The sequence below is a fragment of the Dermacentor andersoni genome, chromosome 4, assembly GCF_023375885.2.
Source record: "Dermacentor andersoni chromosome 4, qqDerAnde1_hic_scaffold, whole genome shotgun sequence".
In the NCBI taxonomy this organism is placed as follows: domain Eukaryota; kingdom Metazoa; phylum Arthropoda; class Arachnida; order Ixodida; family Ixodidae; genus Dermacentor; species Dermacentor andersoni.
Window position 1 is genome coordinate 1,237,787 of NC_092817.1, and position 23,012 is coordinate 1,260,798.

A 23,012-nucleotide genomic window follows, 5' to 3' on the forward strand; every position below is an offset into this window, starting at 1 on the left:
GACAAAAATGAAACCAATCCACATTTAAATATCCTGTATACTAGGTCGGCCTTGCCTCCGAAGTGCTCACTAAAGCTCTTTAGTAGCAGGTCTGCTCACTGCTGTTCAGTGAATTCGTCTGCACTTATTGTTCCCGGAAGGCGTCATCGTCCTGTTTGTCTTGCAGCGGCAGGCACTTGACATCAGAGTGCTTCCATCCGGACTTGTAGATCGTGGTGATGTTGAATTCCTGGAGTCTGAGACTTCACCATGCAAGGCAGCCTCAAGGGTCCTTTAAAGGGACACTAAAGGCAAACACTAAGTCAATGTGGACTGTTTAAATACCATTCCAAAAACCTCACAACGCTTCTTTCGTGCCAAGAACAGACTTAGTTTATGAGAAAATTGCATCTGAAGGGTCTGAATGCCCCTTTAGAAATTCAAATCTCCCACCACCCAACCAGTGGAGTGGTGACACAATATTGTATACGTCATCACCACCCTTTGCTGCCATTGGTCAGTAAAACGGCACCCGACAGGCGGCTATACCGAGCCAAGACAGAACGGTGGATTCGCCGCGGCAGCTGGTTTTTGTTCAAGTGGCGCAGACCGTTCAGACATCTCACGACACCACATGGAAGTTGAATTCTCTGCTACTTGCAGTCTGTGCCAGTTTCACGAGCGAGCAAAACCAGCGCAGCACTACGTGATAACGAAGCTACTGAAACTAGAATGCCTGGGCGGCGCAGAGTCGAGCAAAAATGAAACCTTTCGACTGCCCATGTTGTTGTCAAGGGTAATTTCAATTAGTTTGTTTTTCTAAAATGAAATAGACCTTGACAAGTAGCATTTTATTTCATCTTTTAATACTGTAGATGGATGTTTTTTGCAACGGATGGTTGAGTACTAGTGACAGAATTTAACTGACGAGTGCTCTCATCATCGAGCAACTACTTGAATGTCCCGGGAAGTCTCTAATCATGTCCTGCATTTACCTCAATTTCTCGATTAATAAGGCTCTGTTTGCAATAATATTGACACTTTAGAGATTCTCGAGCACTAACCTATCATTTTAGCTTTACTAAATATTTGCCTTTAGTGTCCCTTTAACACGTTCATAGTATAATGGGTTGCAGGTGGGTCATGGCAGTTATTCCCCCTGTGTGGTTGTACAGATCTTTTTCTACAGTGCACAAGAGACATCTTTTCTAGAAATCAACTGAGAGGAAACATTCTTGTTTGCTTCTGATCTGACATGTCATGGTACCACCTCTATGCACCTTGAAGGAGCGCAGCTTTCTGCTAGCTCAGCAGTGGGTCACAATGCACAGGAATTGAAATTTAAAGAAGTGCTGCCCCAGTGAACGTCACAAATTTGCCAGCTAACACGCGGTGTGTTGGTTATTTAAGACTTTTAAGGGCTTGTCATATCGGTGAAAGCATGCGCAGAGTGAATTGTCTTTGTTTTGTCCAAAGACTGATTGCTTTTTATGCCCCATCACAAATGCTTAAAAAATAAGAGTGATCCAAGTCCAGCACTAAGAGGATGGACACCAGCACAGCTTTTTTTATTGATGGTCTTGCTTGCTGTTAAACTAACCTTTAAATCTGTGATGTTTTGCATTGGGTAGTAGCAAACAGCAGTTTCAGTGAGACAAAACTGGCTGGACTTGGGAGGCTGTATTTAGCAGAGCATTCTCTGCAGCATCCAACGGTATTACATGCTGTGGTCAGTGATTATGTATCTACAGAAACGTCTAGTATAGTCTGCTACCGGGGTTTGAGGCCAGTTGCACGATGTATTTGCGACCAAAATCTGTAGTGCAAGGTGAAAGGCAAGGCTACTTGGCATCTCTTATGTTGCACTGTTTCATCTTGCTGGCCTTCACTAACTATGTTTGTTTTTTACATTGCAGCCATTCAACCTCAAAGATGAACTGAGCATTGCCAAGGCAATGAAGTACTCCAACGTGGTCATCAACTTGATTGGGAAAGATGTAGAGACTAGGTCCGTAAGCAAATTTTTGTACTTGGGTGGATTGCAGAAAGGATTGCATCATTGCATAAAGCTCTTTCAGCATTGGCTTTGTTTTTCTCGAAAATGTGCACAGCCTCTTGGCGCATCAGTTGGCATAATTAAAAAAATTAAAGTGCTAAAAACACTACTTGAGCTGCACTACACTTGTGGTGAAATGGGCTTGTTTGTACATCTTGAATGGCAACAGTTGAGCGCTTATCAAAGACGAGGGTGTCTCCTTTTTTTTGGGTCCTCGTCTTTGCTAAGCACTCAACCACTGCTATTACAATCTCTTTTCTTAAGTTGCAGTGCTCTGCTATAAAAAACCTAAATTAAATTTCAATTGTGGATGCATGTCACGTACACCATGTGTAGAATGTAATGCCATGGCGGTTTCGTTGAGACACCGAGTGCAGTGGAACCTCATTGATACGATCCTGTTTCATATTGTAACATAGATTGAAGACGTAGTCTTACAAAATATATGCTTCTCTTTAATGGCGGGCCAGAAGAAGAGCGTGCAGCTTACACAGCTTTGTTGTCTTTCATGGCGCCGGCCTTTGTGCATGCTGTCCCGCGGTGTGGGAGCCCCACATCATTGTGTCAACTGCCCCCATGCGAAAGGCGACTGTCTTGGTCGCATGAAAAAGTTCTTTCAGCGACGACAAGAAATGGAGCTCCTCAGCTGCATCTCGGCGTTCACGTACGCGCATAGTATGGTTTCATGCGCACTACATGAACAACTTCAGTGCGAGGACGACGACGGGGCGAACCGGGGTCAGAACTGCAGGGGACGACTTTGTAGGTCACCTCACTGAGGCGGCATGTAACCCTGTAGGGACCAAAATGCTGGCAAAGCAACTTTTCCGAGAGTCCATGGCGACGGATGGGCGTCCAGACCCACACGAAGGCGCCGGTATTGTAATGGACGTTGCATTAACCCTGATTGTATCGAAGGGTGTCGGTATGCTGTTGACTCGGGATATGATGCTGAGCAAGCTGGCGTGCTTCTTCGGCTCTTTGTAGGAACTCTTCTATGTGTTCGCTGGTCGGGCTATTATCAGCCAGAGGTAGCACGGCGTCAAGTGTGGACGTGACGTGGCGCCCGTATACAAGTTCGAACGGCGTAAACTGTGTAGTCTCCTGTACAGCAGTGTTATACGCGAAGGTCACATAGGGTCAAATCTCGTCCCACGTCTCGTGCTCTACGTTGACATACATGGAGAGCATATCAGCCAGCGTTCTGTTCAGACGTTCCGTTAATCCATTGGTTTGAGGGTGATACGCAGTGCTCTTGCGGTGAGAGCAATGCGTCAGCTGGAGAACGTCCTGCTTAAGTTCGGCTGTAAATGCTGTACCGCAGTCCATGATGACTACGGACGGTGCACCATGTCGTAGGGCGATTTGGCGTACAAAGAACTTAGCCAATTCATATGAGTTTGCTTGCGGAATAGCTTCGGTTTCGGCGTACCGGGTTAAGTAGTCGGTAGCGACGACTATCCATTTGTTGTGCGAAGAGGTCACTGGGAATGGCCCCAGTAGATTCATTCCTATTTGTTGGAACGGTGCTTGAGGAGGGTCCACAGGGTGGAGAAAGCCAGCCGGTTTAACTGGTGGTTTCTTGTGGCGCTGACAATCGCGGCAGGTCTTCACATACTGTTGCACAGAAGAATAAAGCCGGGGCCAGTAATACTTCTGTCGTATCCTTGCTAATGTCTTAGCGAATCCCAGGTGTCCCGTGCATGGCTCATCATGGCAGGCTTGCAAAATGTCTTGGCGCATTGCCAACGGCACGACAAGGAGGTACGTATTGGGACTGCTTCCGCAGTTTTTCCTGTAAAGGACGTCGTGCAAGTGGTACGATGATAAGCCGCGCATGAGTGAGCGGGATAAAACACTTTCAACTCCTTGAAGGTGCTCGATCAGTGGCAGCAGCTCAGGGTCAGCGTACTGGTGCTCAGCCATCTTTATGGCATCGATAACGCCGACAAATGGCAAGTCATGGTCAGGGTCCAATGACCTCGTAGGGAGTGGTGCATGTGACAAACAGTCAGCTTCGCTGTGCTTCCTCCCAGATCGGTAGACAACTGTTATGTCATACTCTTGTAAGCGCAGGCTCCAACGGGCTAGTCTGCCTTAACGATTCTTGAAGTTGGCAAGCCAGCACAGGGTGTGGTTGATCGCTGACAGCCTTAAAGGGTCTACCGTACAAGTAAGGTCGAAATTTACCAATTGCCCACACAACCGCTAAGCATTCTTTTTCAGTGGTTGAGTAGTTTTTCTCAGCCTTGGTGAGACTGTGGCTTGCATAAGCGATGGGGCATTCTGCACCAGCTTGCCACTGCACAAGAACTGCACCGAGACCCGTATTACTGTCGTCAGTATGGATTTCAGTGTCAGCATCTTTGTCGGAATGAGCAAGTATTGGGGCCGCTTGCAAATGCTTGCGCAATTCATTGAACGACTGCTGTTGCTTGTCCGCCCAAATTAAAGGCACATTGTCGCATGTAAGCCGTGTCAGAGGCTCAGCAATTCTCGAGAATCCCTCGACGAAGCGCCTATAATATGTGCACAAACCAAGGAAGCGTTGGACAGCCTTCTTGGCTGTGGGTGGCAAAAACTCAGTGACGGCAGCTAACTTGTCGGGGTCTGGTCGGACGCCTTTAGGACCAACGACATGGCCAAGAAATTTGAGTTCTTGGAACCTGAAGTAGCATTTTTCAGGCTTAATGGTGAGGCCGGCGGTACGGATCGCAATAAGGACACTCTCGAGTCGTGCGAGATGTTCATCAAACGTGCTCAAGAACACGACGACGTCGTCCAAGTATATGAGGCAGGTTTGCCATTTGAGTTCAGCAAGCACAGTATCCATCATCCTCTGAAAGGTGGCAGGTGCGGAACAGATACCGAAGGGGAGAACTTTGAACTCGTAAAGCCTGTCAGGTGTCACAAACACTGTTTTTTCACGATCCTGTTCATCAACTTCGATTTGCCAATACCCTGATTTAAGATCCTACGAAGAAAAAACTTGGCATGTTGTAGACGATCCAATGCGTCATCGATGTGTGGCAATGGATAAACATCGTGCTTTGTGACACGGTTCAACTTTTTGTAATCTACACAGAAGCATAGTGTGTTGTCTTTCTTTCTGACTAACACTACAGGGAGGCCCACGGGCTTGTGGATGGCTGGATCATGTCGTCTTGGAGCATTTCTTTCACCTGATGCTTGATTGCTTCCCTTTCCACTGGAGACACTCAGTAAGGATGCTGACGAACACGACGTGAAGACTCATCTGTAATAATGCTGTGCTTTGTGATGGACATGCGCCTTACTTTGGACAACGTTGAAAAACAGTCTGCAAATTTGTTCACGAGACTCAGTAGACGGTCTCACTGATGGTCTGGCAGAGCAGCGTTAATGTGAATTCGTTCTTTTAGGCTGGGTAACTCAGATTGCTGAGACAATGCGATTTCTAATGTGGCAATGTCAGTAACAACAATTATTTCGCGAAGAAATGCGATTGTCGTTACTCGTGGTACCTGCCAATACTGGTTGCTAAAGTTTGTTAGCAGAACGACTGAACATTTGTTGCGCACCCGAAGAAGCCCTCTGGCTATGCAAATGTGGCGCTCAAGAAGCAGGGGGATGTTTGCCTCAGCAATTCCTTCGGCGTCGTCCTCCATGTTACATTGGACAAGGGTAAGCACACTGCTCTTGGGTGGCAACGTGTCGTGATTGTCAGCTACGCGAAGCGCAATGTCACGGTCATTGTCATTACTGTTCGCTATGGCTTGCGTAGTAGCGAAGCTGACTCCAGACTTGCAGTTCGATGATGGCACCGTTCGCCTGAAGGAAATCCATGCCGAGTATAAGGTCCTTTGAACATTCAGGAAGAATGACGAAGTCGCCGATGTATGTGAAGCCCCGAATGTTGACTCGTGCTGTGCACTGGCCCATTGAGTTATGAGGTGCCCTCCTGCAGTATGAATCTGAGTCCCGGTCCATTGCGTCGAAACTTTGTTCAGTATACACGCGAGATTCTGGCTCATAACAGACGTGTCCACCCCCGTGTCGATTAATGCCGTGACTTCGTAGTCATATATGGTAACTGGTACGTCGCAAGATACTGACACCGAACTACACTGCTTTCTCTGCGTCTCAATTACGTCATATCGCGGTGTGCGTAGTGGAGGATCTTCAGCGTTCGCAACATCAGCGAGCTCACCTCTGCAGGTCGCTGGACTCAGTTTTCCCGGGAGGCAGGGCTGGGTGAGCGACGCCTTGTTGCGCTCGGCGTGAAGACGGGACTGGAAGACCTGTATTGGACAGGTGATGGTGACCGGGGGTCACGGAATCGTGGGCCATACGAGCTCCTGGCATCCGCAAGATAGGCTTCAATTTCCAGGGTGTGTTCACCATTGCGCAGGCACGGCGAATTCAGTGAAAATCCATGGAGCCCAGCTCGGTGGTAAGGACACGCCCTGTAGAGGTGATCGGCTTCACAGCAATGAGAACGCAAGGGCCTTCGGTCTGCAGTGCGCCATACGTTGCTCTTGCGGGGTGGTCGTGTTTCAGCCATGAATGGCGTGCGGCGAGTCCTGAAGTCACCAGTTGCTTGTTCAATGGCGCGCACACCATGAAAGTCCGGTACGTCGTGCGCATCGTGAAAAGTCGGAGACAACGAACTTCGCGCAGCTTCCGCATACAACATGCGAGGCTGTGGCTGCCGTACCTCATGCTGTAGTGTCTCGCTTCGCTCCGGGACTTGTACTGCCTGCCTGATTTCTTCCCGAACAACCTCAGCCAGAGCGAGTCGCAGTACCGATACCGGAGCCACCTGAAGCTTTTGAAGCTCTTCTCGAACAACAAGCCTAATGAGCTCCCGCAAGGCGTCGGTATTGTCCAAGGGTATAGCAAGAGGGTCACGCGATAGGGTCAACACGTCGCGGTTGTACTGCCTTGTTCGCTGCTGCAGTGCCTTTTCCATTGATATGGCCTCCGCGAGAAACTCTGCAACGGTCTTTGGTGGGTTGTGTATTAGGCCACCAGATAACTCTTGCTTGACATCGCGCATCAAGTTCCTGACCTTCTTTTCTTCCGGCATGGATGGATCCGCGCGTCGGAAAAGTTGGCACATATCTTCGACAAACGTTGCGACGCTTTCGTTCGGCCTCTGTACTCTTGCCTGAATTGCAGATTCAGCTCGCTCCTTACGATTGAGGCTGGCGTATGTGCCGATTAGCTGCTGCGGAATTCGTCCCATGTGGATAGGGCCGTCTTCGGTTCTCAAACTGTGTCCGCGCATAATTCTTGAGGGCAAAGTAGGCGTTGCGTAGCTTGCGCTCTGGAGTCCAGCCGTTGAATTCTGCGACACGCTCAAAGTGATCGAGCCAGTCCTCTACATCCTCGAAGGTGTCCCCCTGGAAGGATGTGGGGATTCGTGGCTGGTTGAGGATGACCTCCGTCGGCGCAGTTGAGGAAGAAGACGGAACTGATGTACTCATCCTTCTGACTCGATTGGGTAGAGGCTCGTGCTCAGGTGGCAGTCCTTGAAGTCGATGGCTTGTCCGTACGTGAACAGGAGTCGGCTCGACCGGACTTCGTACTGGGCTTGTAGACGACGTTCGATCTGGGATTGGTAGCATGTACCCAGCACCACCACCAGAAAAATGTAACGTAGATTGAAGACGGAGTCTTACAAAATATACACTTCTCTTTAATGGCGGGCCAGAAGAAGAGCGTGCAGCTTACGTGCTTTGTCATCTTTCATGGCTCCAGCCTTTGCGCGCCCCGTTCCGCGGTACGGTAGCCCCACATCATTGTGTCAATACCATCTCCCAGCACAAACATTCGTGATTGAGAACACAAAAAATTTCCCAATTCATTTACGCTTCTTTTTCGGCTGTTGATAGCTTCCCAGAATATGTGATCTTTCAACACCTACATTGAGCACATCACTGAACTGCAGTCATATGATATGTTTTCCAGTTGCTAGTACCCACGTGAAGAAGAAAAGGCGCTTGGCAACACGCGATATATTGCAGTAGGAGCCTGCCACAGCAGCTTTCCTGTAGCACTCATCCGACCATGTCACTTGAAAATGCCGACGTGCACTCACTTTCCTCTTCCCGTACCAGCAAATCTCCTCATGGGTAGGCACACGTCGCATTCACAGTTGTCGCTGCCAACCCTAGTCTGATAAGCGCCATCAACCCTAGTCTGATAAGCGCCATCGCCTATCTGTTTGACAATGCGTGGGGCATAGTGCCATTGGAAGTGTACTGCATGCTTTTAATAGGCAATAATCCAGCATGCTGCCGTTTCCTGCCGCAAGTGGCATGAAGTGAGCATTATATTTTGCTCTGGCAGCATGATATTCCAGCATCGCCCACCACCTTGGTTTCGTTTCTATTCCCCCTCACCGTCTTAAAACACTCGATAGGAACACTACAAAGCACTTCTTGGGCCACTCAGGGCCCCACTAGCTCAACACACTTTGGCATCTCCTGCCGCAGCTGCTCTTGCTGAATGTTCACGTCAGAACTTCCCACTAAATTCCCACCTGAAGGAGCTGCTCAACTGGGCTGAATTCGAGGAGCGCAAACGTATGCTTGCAGAAGCTGTAAGAACGACAGTGCACCTCCACGGCCACTCGGGCCCTACCAGTGTGGTGCCCGTCAGCATCTCGTGCTGCAACAATTTGCGCAACACTTTGCATTATGTAGACGCCACCTACAGTTGAGCCTACCAAATTTTTTAGTGACAGGCGTGTACATTTTCCCAGTTATCTCATTTTTTCTTGCGTTTTCTATGCATAAGCATTTCTGTGCTTACCCAACGAGAAAGCCGTCTGTCCCTCTGACAGTCCATCCCGTAAGACAACCTCTTTTGAAATAGCACCCGCAGCAGCGAGCGAATTCACCTTTGTGCTGCCTCTCGCTTCAACGCCAACGAAGCAGGAAGAACACAGTGCTCACGGACCTCTCAGCTTACGCCCTACTCTGCCATTGTTTCATATTGCTTTCAAGATATGGGCCCACGTGTCTCTCTTCAACTCTAAGTAAGTGGCGAGAACACAGCGCGCAAAGCTATCAGCAGTCGGTACATTCTTGTTTTGAACGAAGCCTCCTTGCTGTTCCACAAAGTGGCGCTACTGCAAATCCACGCTCATCATCATCGTTTCTGCCTGGTTCGTGGCTGCAGCATTTCCAGTCTCAGCTTAGTAAGCCATGTCAAGACAATCCAGCAGCTGATTTGTTTGTTTCTTCGTGCACAACGCTGCGAGTAGGCCACGTTTTTCGTTTGTGCGACTGGTATCGGCGTGCTGGCGTGGTGATGTTTGCTTTGTGTGCTGTGTCGAGGTTGCGGTGATGCAACGTGGCGTACGGAAACATAGCGTCAAGTGTCTAATGGCACCGACAGTGCCTGCTCAGACTGCGCTGGGGAATGCCGGCAAGCGGGTGCCGAGAGCCTAGGATTTGTTGCCTTGTGATGTGCACCCTACTGACGCCGAAAGTGTTCTGCCGAGACCTGTGCAGTGGTTCCGGACACCGTTTCATTTGACAGTTTCACAGGTGCTCACGCTACTGTACTGACATACGCAGAACTCGATGATGGCGAGATCATTCGTCAGGTTTCTGCTGCACTGCCGGCCGATGACTTCGAGTCTGAAGATGACGCACCATGTGCTATGTTGCCGTCGCATGCGGAGCATGCACAAGCAGTGACTGTGCTTTCAGCTGTCTATAGTGACCGTACGACCTTCTCCGAGATTCAGGCTTATCTGATTACGCGTAAACGGAACAGCGTGCAACGGCGCATTCATGATTTTTTCAAGCCTACTGCTGAGCCCGAATAAGTGCGTGAAAATAAAGGATTTCTTTTTTTTCTTAATCTGCTTTTTCGGACGCCTGTTTATTCGGACATTTCCGCAGTCCCCGTGAGGTCCGAATAAACGGTCGGCGACTGTACACATATATTATGAGTTGAATAGTTGAAAAACTGTCCATGGTGGATGCTGTCCCTTTAAATCTCTTCTTTTCTGTCTTGTATTTGCTGTGACGGCATGCATGTTTGATTCTTTTCTTAACTGTTGCTCTGGTAAGAAAAAATATGTTCAACACCACGGTTACCACTGCACCATACCTGCTGGGCTTAAAAAAGAGCATAGAAAATTATTGTGTGACCACTCTACATGTACATAATGTTTGTGTTGGTGATTGAGCCCCTCATGTTTTTCGTGAGGTTACAATGAGTTGTCTTTAATCCCTAAAAGCTCATAGTGCTTTTGCAAACACTCTTTTAGCCCATAAACACAATTCAAAACCACGAACTGCATACACCTATATGCAGCAAGAAATACATAGCTATGGCAATGTTCTTTCCTGTGGGCATTTAGCAGGAGCACACTTCTGCTGAAACATGGAGAGAGAGAAATCTCTCATAAAATGACTGGGATCTTTTATAGCATCTCCTTAGTCCTGGCTTAATGAAGTGTGCCAGATGGTGACTTGAGTTGGCAGTCCAGCGTTTGGGGTTACAGTAAGGTTCGGGAGGGTGGTGAGTGACAGTGTGTGGCATGTCCACAGTATATGCTTGGGGTTTCGCTGGCACAGCCGCATATCAGGTGGAGGCGAGCCTGTGTTGGTGAAACGTTTGTCTAAGAAATGAACGTTATCTTCAGTTTAACTTGTTACTGATCTTGGCAAATATCCTTCTATCCTCTTGATAAGTGCATAAGTGAAGTCTCATAGGCTCAAAGGTTGCTTGGGCTTGGCCAGGAATGTTGGGTGCCTGGTGCAGTGTTGTGTGGACGAGCAGGTTAGCGTCTTTCCTTTCCTGATAAGCCGTCATGCCCAGGTATCCAGGCCATGTCTGTTGGTATCCGGAAAAGTATGTTTATGAGTTCGTAAATAAAAATGCACAGATGGCTTGTTCAATAATTCGAACGATTGCTGTGATGTAACCTGTATGGAGGCCGTGTACAACAGCTATTGTCAAGGCCCTATCATTGGTGCTGGCATCTGTGTTCTGTGTGTGGGTGCTTTGTTTGTAGGGATCAAGGTGCCTTCCTGCATTTTATCCCCCAGCTTGATCTCTGAACTGCTGCCCTTTTAGTAACATGGCGGACACGGCTAGCATGCCAGAGTTGTTTCATCTTCGCATGTTATGTGTGTTTCTCGTACTATTACAGCACCCTATTTCTACAGTTCCTGACATGTTTGTGTGGGTTCATTTGTTTAGCAATTGGCTAAATGTTTACAAGTGCAACTGCTTTTGGCAGTATAGTGCACAGTTCTGGTTGCAGTGTTGCCATAGATACTAAACCCAGGACATAAAGGATTTCTCTGCCCGGGTGTGTTACTAAGATACTGCACGCTGATGTTCTTTTCTGATGTGATGTAGCTTCCTGTTTGTGTGAGCAGTTGTGTGCTTGTGTTGATAGGTACCTCCACGGCTAACTTTGCGGCTTGGCATATAAGTGTGTCCAGCTGATGTTTATCCTTTCAGTTATGCTTGATATATGGAACATGATGTTTGAGCCTAGACGTCAGTAATGCATTCTGTAATTGCAGCATGTCTTCTTCATGAAGGCCTCCAGATCTATTGGATAAGCACCTCATTGTGTGGAGCACTTGTTCTCCTTGTCCTTGTTCTAGAAAGTACTGAGTGGTGACTGCTTCTTTTGTGTGCCAATCTGCAAGCACGCTCATTTGCTCAGTTTGCTCAGGGCTGCTTCATCTGTGGGTATTCTGTCTCTCCTCTCCAGAAACTTTGTTTTAAGTCATTTTATGGTTGTTTCTGGAGACACATGGTGATGTTTAGAATGACGATTCCAAGTTACTGGCCTATTCCTGTATTAGTGTGTGCCGGGCCATGTTGCTGACTGGGCTTATCAGATAAGCAAGGTTATCTTCATGCATGGTCACTAGAAACATAAAGCTACTGCTTTGGATACCAGTGACGTAAAGACAGCAGTGGGAGATCTTTCAATCTTAGATAGCGTCAAGCAGCATGCACGCAATGACTGTAGAAGTGGAACTTTTGTCCATCATTCTAATGCGCGCATAGTTAAGTCAGGTCATTCCAGCAGGTAAACACAAGTCTCCTACACATTCGTTGTGAGAGAGCATTGTAGCGCCACTGCTTTTGTGATCTCGAGGCTATCGATGGCACATTTGAAACCTTAGATGGCACCATTATCCAAGCGCATTTGAAGATTGCAAAAGGATTGGGGAGTTATTCTCTGCAACAACACTGTGCCAAGTGCACCACTGCATCTTGTGCTCAGTACATTTTGGCCAGGCAAAGCCACTAGCCGAGCCAGAGGAATTTCAGGATTCCAGTACCTTAAGCTGTAATAGATATTACCATTCTCACAACTGCCAGCTGCCTTCAATGCATGAAATACAAATGGCAGTTTGTATTTACGTATGTACGCATTTTTCGAGAGCACTCATTCTGCTATTTGGAGCCAGATGTGTGTTTAGGGGCCTGCTTGTGTACCAGAAGAGATAGTCTCGTGTGCTCTGACAACCCCCTTCCCCCTTTTCATGTATAGCAACTTCCCATTCAGCGAAGTCCATGTCAAAGGTGCAGAAAGGATTGCTCGCATCGCTAGAGAGAGTGGTGTACAAAAGCTAATCCACTTCTCTGCTCTTAATGCCACGGAGAATCCCAAGGCCATCATCAAGTTTGGAGGGTCGAAGTTCTATGCCAGCAAGGTAAGAGCCCTCTTGCGCAAACGATCCTTTGTTTGGAAATGCCTCAATTTCTGACAACAGACCCAAGATGGAATTGATAATGCATGCAAGAGACAGACAAGCTATATACATAGCCATTTAGAGCACTACAAAGTAGGATTGTGTAAATATGCAAAGCCTTCTAAGTGAAGAATATATTAAATTGAACCTTTGCAACCAAATTTAGATATTTGGAAATGCTAAATGTTTTCAAATTATTTTGCAGTTTGGTGATCCCTCCCCAAAAACTTAACCAATTGTAGAATGAGAGGTCGTGGAGATTATGGTGTACTCAAATTGCATTAAAATTACTTGCAGGGTCCTACAGTTACTATAAACCAGTCCATGGCAGACTCTTTCACTTTGTCTTCTTCTCTGTCTTCTGTCTGCCACATTAGCACACGTATAATTGCTCCTTTTCCTTCTTTAATCTGGTTCTTAGAGGGAGAACAAATATTCTACACCATTACTCATTGAAAATGAAAGAAACACAGACAGTTGCATGCACACCAAGAAACAGCGCAGTGTGCATTACAGTTCATCCCGGCCACGGTGGCCACATTTCGATAGGGGAGAAATGCAAGAATGCCCTTGTCCTGTGCATTGGGGGCAAGTTAAACATCCCCTGGTGGTCAAAATTAATCCAGAATCCTCCAGTACAGCATGCTTCATAATCAAATCATGGTTTTGGCACATAAAACCCCAGAATTAATTGATTGCATTACAGTTCAGCCAATATTTCGAGCATGTAAGGACTGTGAATAATTAGGAGTAATAGCATGTGAATAATTAGGGATTTGAAAAATAGGAACTTAAAGGGGCCCTGAACCACTAGGGTTTAGGATTGGGCGTGTTGGTATTGCATTCTAAAACTGGTACAGTGCAACGTAGAAAGGAAGAAACAAGCCGAACCAGCCAGATGAAAAAACAGAGCGCTGACTTCCACCTGGTTTATTGGCAAGTTGCACGAAATATATAGCTACAAGAAAGCATCAGGACATGTCACAACACTTCACGAAACGTCACACCGATAAAAGGCTACAACATCATGAGTCACAGAATTGTGCGTGACGACATGCCCTGATGCTTTTTTGTAGCTATATATTTCGTGCAACTTGCCACCAGTTGGAAGTCAGCGCTCTGTTCCTTCATCTGGCTGGCTCGGCTTGTTTCTTCCTTTCTATGTTGCGCTGTACCAGTTAGACTCCTATACCACCCACCGACCTTGATGAAAAGCAGTCCACAGATTGCATACACTGCTGTGAATTTTGCAGTTGTGCGCGGCACAGAGAGCTCAGAAGTGGAGCACGAAGTCAATGTTTTTTCAAACACTCTCTTTTCAAATGAAGCTTTGTCCTCACCCTTTTCGAAGCTACCGGCAGGTGTCATATTTTGTCATTTAGCAGATTCCCATACATGGCTGCTATTGACTGATAGCTGACATCAACCAAGAAGGAGGTTTGGATCAGTGGGCTTCTTCCTACTGCTAGTCTGTATATTTATTGACGCAGTTTACTAAATGGGCTAAAGTAAGTGAAAATCAGCAATTAGAATTTCGATGAGAATTACATACTTCCGAAGGAAGCCAACTATCCTTTGCTCACTCGGGCACTGCCGCCCACGTAGGGACTAAACTTTTGGCCACACTGCTATCTGTGTCATAGCAGTCAGGTCTCACTAATTTCGATTAGTTTTGAACACTGAACCAGCCCTCAATAATGCCAAACTTAAGTCGGACCATGCATACGCCTGCCAGCGCATGCTTACTGCTGGCCGCTCTTGGCTATGCGCAATTTGCACGTGGCTACTGTCTGTCGGTCCAGCAGGACAAAGCCGGTCTGCATCACCAGACTAAAGCATATGAGTGTGAGTGCGCACTCAAGCGCTGCCCTGCACGCAGTAAACGTGCTGTACTTGGTATACGCACTACATTTGCATGTACCCGAGGCTACTACGTATTTATTTATTTTTATTTATTTATTGTACCTTCAAGGCCCGAAGGCGTTACAGAAGGGAGTAGAATGAAATACAGAGCATGCGCAGATAACAGGGTATAATAATAAAGAAATTAGAAAGTGCGGATTAACAAAAGTATTTTTCAATAGTAGTTCTAAAAGCAGATGCATCGGTTATGTTAACAATTGAGGCCGGCAGATGATTCCATTCATTGGTAGTTTTAGGAATAAATGAATAAAAATATAGGTTCGTGCGCAGTGTGGAACGCTCAATTTATGGCGATGGTCTGTACGAAATTATATGTGTGCTGGTTTGGACAAAAGTTCACTTTTTAATTCCGGATTGTAATAATAAATTTTGTGCAGCAGTGATAAGCGTGCTGACTTCTTACGGGATGAGAGGAGAGGGAGGTTTAAAGTAGCCTTCATAGATGTTACACTTGATGTCCGAGAATAGTTAGTAAGAATAAAATGTGCGCTGCAATTTTGTGTAGATTCTATTGCATTTGTTAAGTAATCCAAGCCAGGGCCCCATACAGAAGAGGCATATTCAAGCTTAGGATGTGTTAATGTTTTGTATAGAAGTAGCTTTAAGCTTTATGAAGTTAGTGGGTGCCATAGAGAAATTGCGACAGAGGTAACCAAGCGTACGGTTAGCATTGTTAGTGATGTGGTTTATGTGTCTTTGCCAGGAAAAATTAGATGTTATGTGGATGCTTAAGTATTTATAGGAACTGACTTCTTCGAGTACAGGATTCTTCAAGTGATAGTTGGATAGGTTAGACGAAGCAGTATTGCGGGAAATCCTCATTAGTTTGCACTTTTGGCTGTTAAGTCGCATTTTCCAAGTGTCGCACCAGTTAGTTACCTTGTCTATATCAGATTGTAGTTTTAGAGTGTCAGAATTTCATGATATTACTCTGTAAATGACACAATTGTCTGCAAATAACCTTATGGAGGACGCTACACAGTTAGGTAAATCATTAATATAAATGAGAAAAGCAAGGGTCCGAGAACGGAACCTTGCGGCACCCCTGAACTGACAGGACAAAGCGAAGAGTCAAAATTGTTAGCTGAGACAAATTGTGTTCTATTGGATAAGAAGTGTTCAATCCATGAGATAATATTACGGTCAATGTTGAGTGTATTTAATTTTAGACAAAATAATTGGCGAGAGACGAGATCAAATGCTTTAGAAAAGTCTAAGAAGATGGTGTCAATGTGAAATCCATTATCTAACATGGCACAGATTTCATGTGTAAATGAAATAAGTTGAGTATCACAGGAAAACGATTTACGGAACCCATGCTGACGAGATGAAAAAAATGAATTTGTTTCTAGGAAGTTGATGAGATTAGAGTAAATTATATGCTCTAGAATTTTGCACGGCACACTTGTTTGAGAAATCTGCCTGTAATTTAAAGGTGAATGCACGTCGCCAGACTTAAATAATGGAACCACCTTGCCGACTTTAACATCTTTTGGTAATGAGCACGACAAAATATATTGCGAAAAGATGTTGCACAAAATTATGAATGAGTACACTTCGGTATTTTTCAAAAACTTAAAATTAATATCATCTATTCCTGACGATGACGAAATCTTTAACTTAAGAATTAAGTTCACAACACCATCGTAATCAATTAACAAGGGCTCCACCTGAGCAAAATTCATCTTAACAACTTCAGGTAGAGAAGCACAGGGCAACATGTTATTCAAAAATGATTTAGAAAACACTTCATTAAGTACAGAACGACATTCTTCTTGCGGAACAACAGCACCATTTACATTAGTTAACGATATTGTGTTACATTCGGAATCCTTGACAGTTTTCCTAAATTTTTTAGTATTTTCAGTCAGCAGAGGTGGAAGTGTATTGTAAAAGAAAACGCGTTTAGCTTCTTTGTCTGTGTTTTTAAACAGTGAAGCAACCTGTTGATACGCATGCCAGCTATCAGTTGTGTTCCATTTTTTAGTTTGACGAAACGGCCGCTTCTTCCTGTTGGAGATATGTTTTAGGGATGCATTAAACCATGCTGCTCGATCGTTACGCCAGACAACTCGGAGGGGTATGTATTTCTGTACTAATTGATTAACTTTATTTTTAAAAAGCGACCAGTTCTGTTCAACGGTCCGAGTGTAATAGTCCGGCATAAAGTCTTCTACGAAAGCTTCAAGTTGTGTGTTTATTGATGCATAGCCAGCTTTACTGTAGTCTCGAATGTATTTTTGTTTGCTATTGGGACGGTTGACGTTTTCTTTAAGCTGGAAATGAATAAAATAATGATCGCTAAGCCCTGGCAACATACTTAAATAATTGACAAGATCGGGAGCGGTAGTCAAAACTAAGTCAAGGATGTTAGCACTGGTTGCTGTAGTTTGAGTTGGTTGAGTAATCAGCTGAGTAAGATGGAAATCAAAACACAAATCGAGAAAAGCCTTGCTATCACTGGATGAGTCGGATACAGTTGGCACAGGATAGGAACAGTTTATGTTGGGGTAATTGAAATTCCCCATTAGGAAAATGGGTGAGTGTGGAAACCTTGTTACGATGGCATTAAGCAGGTCGTGAAGTTCAGTGCAAAACATTGAGGAAGCGGTCGGTGGCCTATAACATGCGCAAAAAATAACATTGCGGTGGTTGATTCTAATTCCTGCACAGACTGCTTCTAAACCGGAAGAAAGAGGAATGTGAAACGAATTGAGCCTGTCAGCCACTGCAATAAGCACGCCACCACCTAATCTAGTACCATGGTCACACCGATAGATACAATATTGTTGTTGGCATTCGAATACTTCTTTGTTGGATATTTTTGATGATGACCAGGTCTCTGTTAAAGTGACAATGTCGGCAGTGCATGCATCAATTAGGGAAGATATGTCATCATGTTTATTTACAACACTATGTATGTTAGAAAAGAGCAGATTAATATCAGGTGCAAGGCGGTGTGTGTCCGAGTTTAGCTGTGCAGGAGGTGGGTCATGCGCAGAAGATGGAACGGCAGCTTGAGAAGGATGCAAGGATGATTCATCAGCCTCGATTCTAGACTCAATCTCACAAACACTGTTAGTAGATGTGTGGTACATATAAGCCTTCTTTTTGATTACCAATTTATTGTGTCGTTCTGAAAACTGTTCATCGCTAGCTTTTCCACACTCGATTAGTTTTTTTGCGGGCTGTGCGGGTGGAAATGCAAAAATCTTCCCTTACAGTGATGCCTGTTGTTCTCATTTGGGATTTTGAGGAAAATATTTCGCTTTTTTGTTTTAAAACTAGTTAACTTAGTTATTATCGGACAGCATTTATTTGGCCAAAACTTAAAACTTTCCCAGTCTGTGGGCACGAGATATGGCCTCATTCGGCAGTTTCATGTTCAGTGCTGAAGAAATTATGTCCCGCACTTTTTCTTCAGATGCAGCCCACGTTTCTGTCCGGTCATCAACAACGCCATAAAATATCAGGTTATCACGCCTTGACCGATCTTCAAGTTCATCAAAACGACTGTAAATGCAGGCCGTCTCCCTACCCACAGCCTCAGTTACTGCTCGGGCAACTTCTACCTCAGCACAGTTCTCAGTTGCTTCTAATTTTTCTTCAACAGCTGTCAACCTGTCATTTAAATCCGTCATTTGCTTTTCCAGATTCATCTGAATTTCCTTTACTGTATAAAGTTCTGAGAGCACTTCTTTATGATATTTGTCTATTTTAGCATTAAGTGTCTTCAAAAAGTTAAGTTCATTCATTAAGTTCATTAAGTGTCTTCATCAAAGTGCGGTTATGTAGCATAAATTCTGCTGCTGCCGCGAGATGCTGCAACGAGCTCATTGGCTGAACTCGATGCGGCTTGCTGAGGCATGCTCTGTAGTTAAAAGTACAGCGTTGGATTATTTTCACAAGGCAACTTTGAGTTCCACCTGCGCATCAAAGATTTCTAGAGTTGTGGGGTTCTCACCCGTACTCTTGAAACAAAGGAATGACAACACGGTAGTGCAAACAATCACAAGGGCATTTATTGCACCTTTCATAGATCAATGCCTGCTAGCCGAGTTGCTGTCCACAAAACATGCCGATGGGCACGCGACAAATCGTGGAAGTACGGCTCACCGCGACTGGATAATGAGCGAATATATTTGCCCCATGCTGGACACCAACGCCTGGTCATTTGTGCGTATGGTCACGCCAACGGTGGCGCGATCGAACGATCATATTCGTCCATTCCGCGAGACAATCTCGCAGAAGCATGGATCGGCGCACACGCAGAATGTCCGCGCTGCTTGCTGACCCCAGAGCCAAAAAGGAAGAGCCTTCTCCTTTTTGCACCCAAGTAACCCCGCCGTTAGGCAGCATTAGCAAAGCCACATTTGTGCCATCTCGTACTACCGTGCAAGCATACCGACCGCCGCCGTCACGCGGCGAAGCCGGATTACAGAAGACGGGAGCTATGCGGGAAAACAACATATCAGGGGAAGCGTGAGTTGCGCATCCCCACACAATCTAGAATGTTCCGCTTGTAAAAAACAATGCATACGAGATACTGGGCAACGAATTCATACAAGACTCAATGGCCATAACACAGATGTGAAACACAATTTACCTAGAGCAGTAGCCAGCCATTTCAATGAACATGGCCATATATTCGATAAAGCAAGGCTGTATATACAGTTAAGGGGGTACACTGGCCTTGGAAACGAAAAAATATCTAAAAAGTCGATTTTTCAGTTTTATTATTTTTGCAATCTAGACATCATCATGTGCATGTTGGCAAAAAATTGACGCGAAGCAACGCGTCTTTGTGCAAAAGAATGCCATAATTATCACCCGATGCGCTCATTTTCATCTGCAAGACACCCCGAAAATGCCCCATTCGCGTTGCTCACAGTTTCTAAACTGATCAACTGAACACCACCATTTTGGTCTCATTCTAAAGTGTGTCCTTCCTGCTCGCTTTTTTGCCAAGAATGAACCTTCAGGGTTGCTTCAGGAGGGACCAACCTGGAAAGAACAAGAGATACAGTCCCGGTGTCCTGTTGTTCCGTGACTGTCACATAACTAAATAACACTTTCTGAATTGGATTGCAGGGTCGCTGTGCATCAGCGATGCCTTTTTGCCTAAACCATCGCTCAGCGTAGTCATGACCTCTCGTGATGCCAAATTGTGGACAGAAATTTCGTACAGTGCATAAATTTGGCAAGTGTCGATGAAAACGTGCGGTGCAGTTAGAAGATACGTCGCAACTGCCAGTGGCAATGACTTTGTCGGACCGGCAGACTTACAGACATCGCGGAACAGCGCTGCAACCAAGAAGTTGTGTGCAACATCACGGGAAGAGGCGATCATAATGGCTGCCACTGCAGTGGTCCCGAAAGCGGCCGATGGCGTTGGTGCTCAGCCTGAGTGATGGAAAACATTGGTGCCACTAGCAATGTCAACAGCGTACGGTGGCCATACAGCGGACACACCAGTAAAAGAATGTGGGGCGGCGGTTATTATGGGCATATATGCTATGAAGATTCGCACTCGGCTGGACACGTGAGGATCGACAGGGCGTATCTCACGGCGGCTGACCAAGATACCATCGAGCAGCAAGCATGTGAAAAAGCAGCGTAACTCTCCTCAGTTTCAGCAACAGAGCGCAAGGTGAAGTGCCTAACTAGTGAACCCTGTGAACAAGTGAACTGCGTGAGCTGCACGTGCAGCAAACTTGCATAGGCAGTAGGAGAGCAACTGAGAAAGACAGCCGTCATGTGGTTAACGCAGACAGAAAGTGCACATCATCGGCAGCATTCCAGGCAAACAGCAAGAAGAGATAGAGAACCCTGCCTCGGACTACTCTCTAGGAGCTTCCCGATTCATTGTAGTGGTGAATTCCATGATTTGTGACATAAAAAGTATTTCTTACATTACTAAATGTCTTTTGCATTTTTCACATATCATTATTTTCACACAGAAAAAAAAAAAAATTGGGGATGATTTCTATGATGCTTAACTGGTACACTTGCCACAAAATGAAGGGCATGGTTACTCAGACTTAGAAGATGGTCAACAGAACTACACATATCAGGTGTCATAGCAAGCACATGCTCTAGTACACTCGAAGTCGATGACATTTACTGGGTTGATTGGCTAACAGTGTGTTTGAAGTTGAAGTAGGATGTTCTGACGGGCTAGTTGGCTCATAGCTTTAGACGTTTCTTACAACTGCGTGAAAAAACGAGGGCACAAGAAAGAGACACACACCACACCATGAGCACAGACTGCCAACTGTTTATTTTTGGAAAGCAAGCAACATACATACATTTCATTCGGGAACCTGTGCACGTGTCCGCATTGTCACTCTCACATGTGCCGATAAACATAAAAACGTAAAAGATTATCTGCTGGGTAACAGTGTATCCAAGATTGCGACAAAGAATGGGTGTGCTGAAATTGCTGTTGTAGTGCTCAGTTTAATTATATCAAGGTAGGACTGCACGCTGCCTGAAATGGTCTACAGCAGTTCCTGAAATACAGCAGTTCCTTTACCGTCACAGGACGCAGCAAGTTTATCAATTTACTGTTTGGGTTTTTGATGCAGTGGCTTGGAGAGCAGGTGGTCAGGGAGGCATTTCCTGGAGCCATAATTTTTCGTCCTGCAGACATGTACTCGCATGGGGACCACTTCCTGCAATACTATGTGTCCAACCGTAAGTAAGTTTTAGTAAGTAAGTAAACTAAGGAAGTAAACAAAGGAATTCATTAATTTGCATGCAGTTAGGTTGCAATTCTTTTTTCTTTGTGTGTATTTATGCTCCATGCGCAGCGTGAAATAAAAGTTGAAGTTGTGGGAGTCTCGTATCTCACAGGTGTTCTGACCACCATGGGTTCAGGCGTAGTGAGCCACAGGGCCGCTGCAGCCGTTGCCTTGCATAATTTAGGGCACGCACAGTGGCGAGCTCGGGCCGCAAAAGGGGGCACTGGGTGCTGTGCAGGCAAGAAAACACAATTGCCCTAAGTTCTCGGAAACAGTTTATTTGTCTCTGGCGACACCCAACACTGCACAAACGCCCGGTCTCGGGCTAGCACTGGAAAGGGGCTCCCACGCCGAGGTCAACAAGTACAGACAAGGGCGCTCCTAGCACGTCGCTGCAGGAGAATGGCTCTGTGCAGACATGCCGCTAGCAAAAGTCTCCCGCAGCTGTGCTGCCTACTCTCGCAATAACGACTGGGCCCACTTGTGAGAGCTTGGGCTATCTTTGTCGGTTTGGGCCTCTGATAAGTGCGGCTCGGCGCAGTATGACCACATGTGAGCACCAGGCACTGCTCTTCGGTTTAGCATTCAGAAAAAGGAGCAACTTCAGCTGTGCACTTCCCATAGGTGTAAAGGCACCGTACACGAGCTCAAGTCTGAGGCCCTAACAAAAGGGCCGACAGACAAAAGGAAAACATGTACACACCGAGTGCTGTCCGGGAAAGGTAACTCGTGCCAGCTCTGCCATAGCACCATGGTTGGCAGTGCACAATCCATTGCCCTTGGCAAATGCCACCCAGGACAACCGTCGTGAGTGAAAAGGAATAGGCGTAGGGACGACAGAACAGATAAATACCTGCACCAAGACGCTCGGGCGCACTTCCATCCCCACAAAGGTCAGCACTTCACCATTTGTGTTCTTACTTGTCCTGTCCTTCGTGCTGTTTAGACTTCGATGTGTAATAGCTAGCCTGCGTCAATGCTCCTGTCCACAAAGGAAAGCATATGTAACATGTGCCACTACGGCTAAGTGCTGAGCAAGCAGGCGGCTATAGATAAGCCTACATTTTAGAACACAGCTCTTAAGTGGCTGTTCCTGCGGCGAGCGGCGGCATTCTGAAACTTTTCAGAAATCTCCTGCTGGCTGCTTAACCCTTTCGCTGTCGGACGTTTCTGGCCGTGACGCACCCCCAGTGTCGGCTTGGTTTCAGGGAACGAGCATAACAGGGAATGAACATAGCAATTTATTTTTGATTATGATTGGTATACAAATAACATAGTCAATGCAATATGCAAATTTCAGTGTTCTGCAGCTGTTGTTAGTAAACATCATCATCATAATCAGCCTGACTATAAAATCCGTTCAACATCCGAATCTGACGATGCGGAACCCTCTTCCTCTCATGCGACTTTGTCCGAGTCCGAATCCGAGCTCGGCTCGTATTCTGAATCGGAATTCAGCCACCGCTCCTATGAGCAGACGAAGGTCCCGCGCGCCGAGCCATCCGAAAGTAACCGCGCGCAGGGAGGATGCGCTTTCAGTCGCCCGCGCAACGGAGAGAAATGTGACGTTGCGTGATCAAGAAG

General features: G+C 46.1%; 1 protein-coding gene across 1 annotated transcript in view; it reads left to right on the forward strand.

The window, feature by feature from the left end:
• The window catches only part of ND-39 (NADH:ubiquinone oxidoreductase subunit 39), a 79,406-nt gene that overhangs the window by 18,682 nt on the left and 37,712 nt on the right, over positions 1–23,012 (forward strand). The window contains exons 4-6 of the mRNA XM_050182747.3: positions 1,896–1,987; positions 12,561–12,723; positions 21,273–21,381. Coding sequence (XP_050038704.1) covers positions 1,896–1,987; positions 12,561–12,723; positions 21,273–21,381 — 364 coding nt within the window. The remainder of the gene's footprint in view (positions 1–1,895; positions 1,988–12,560; positions 12,724–21,272; positions 21,382–23,012) is intronic.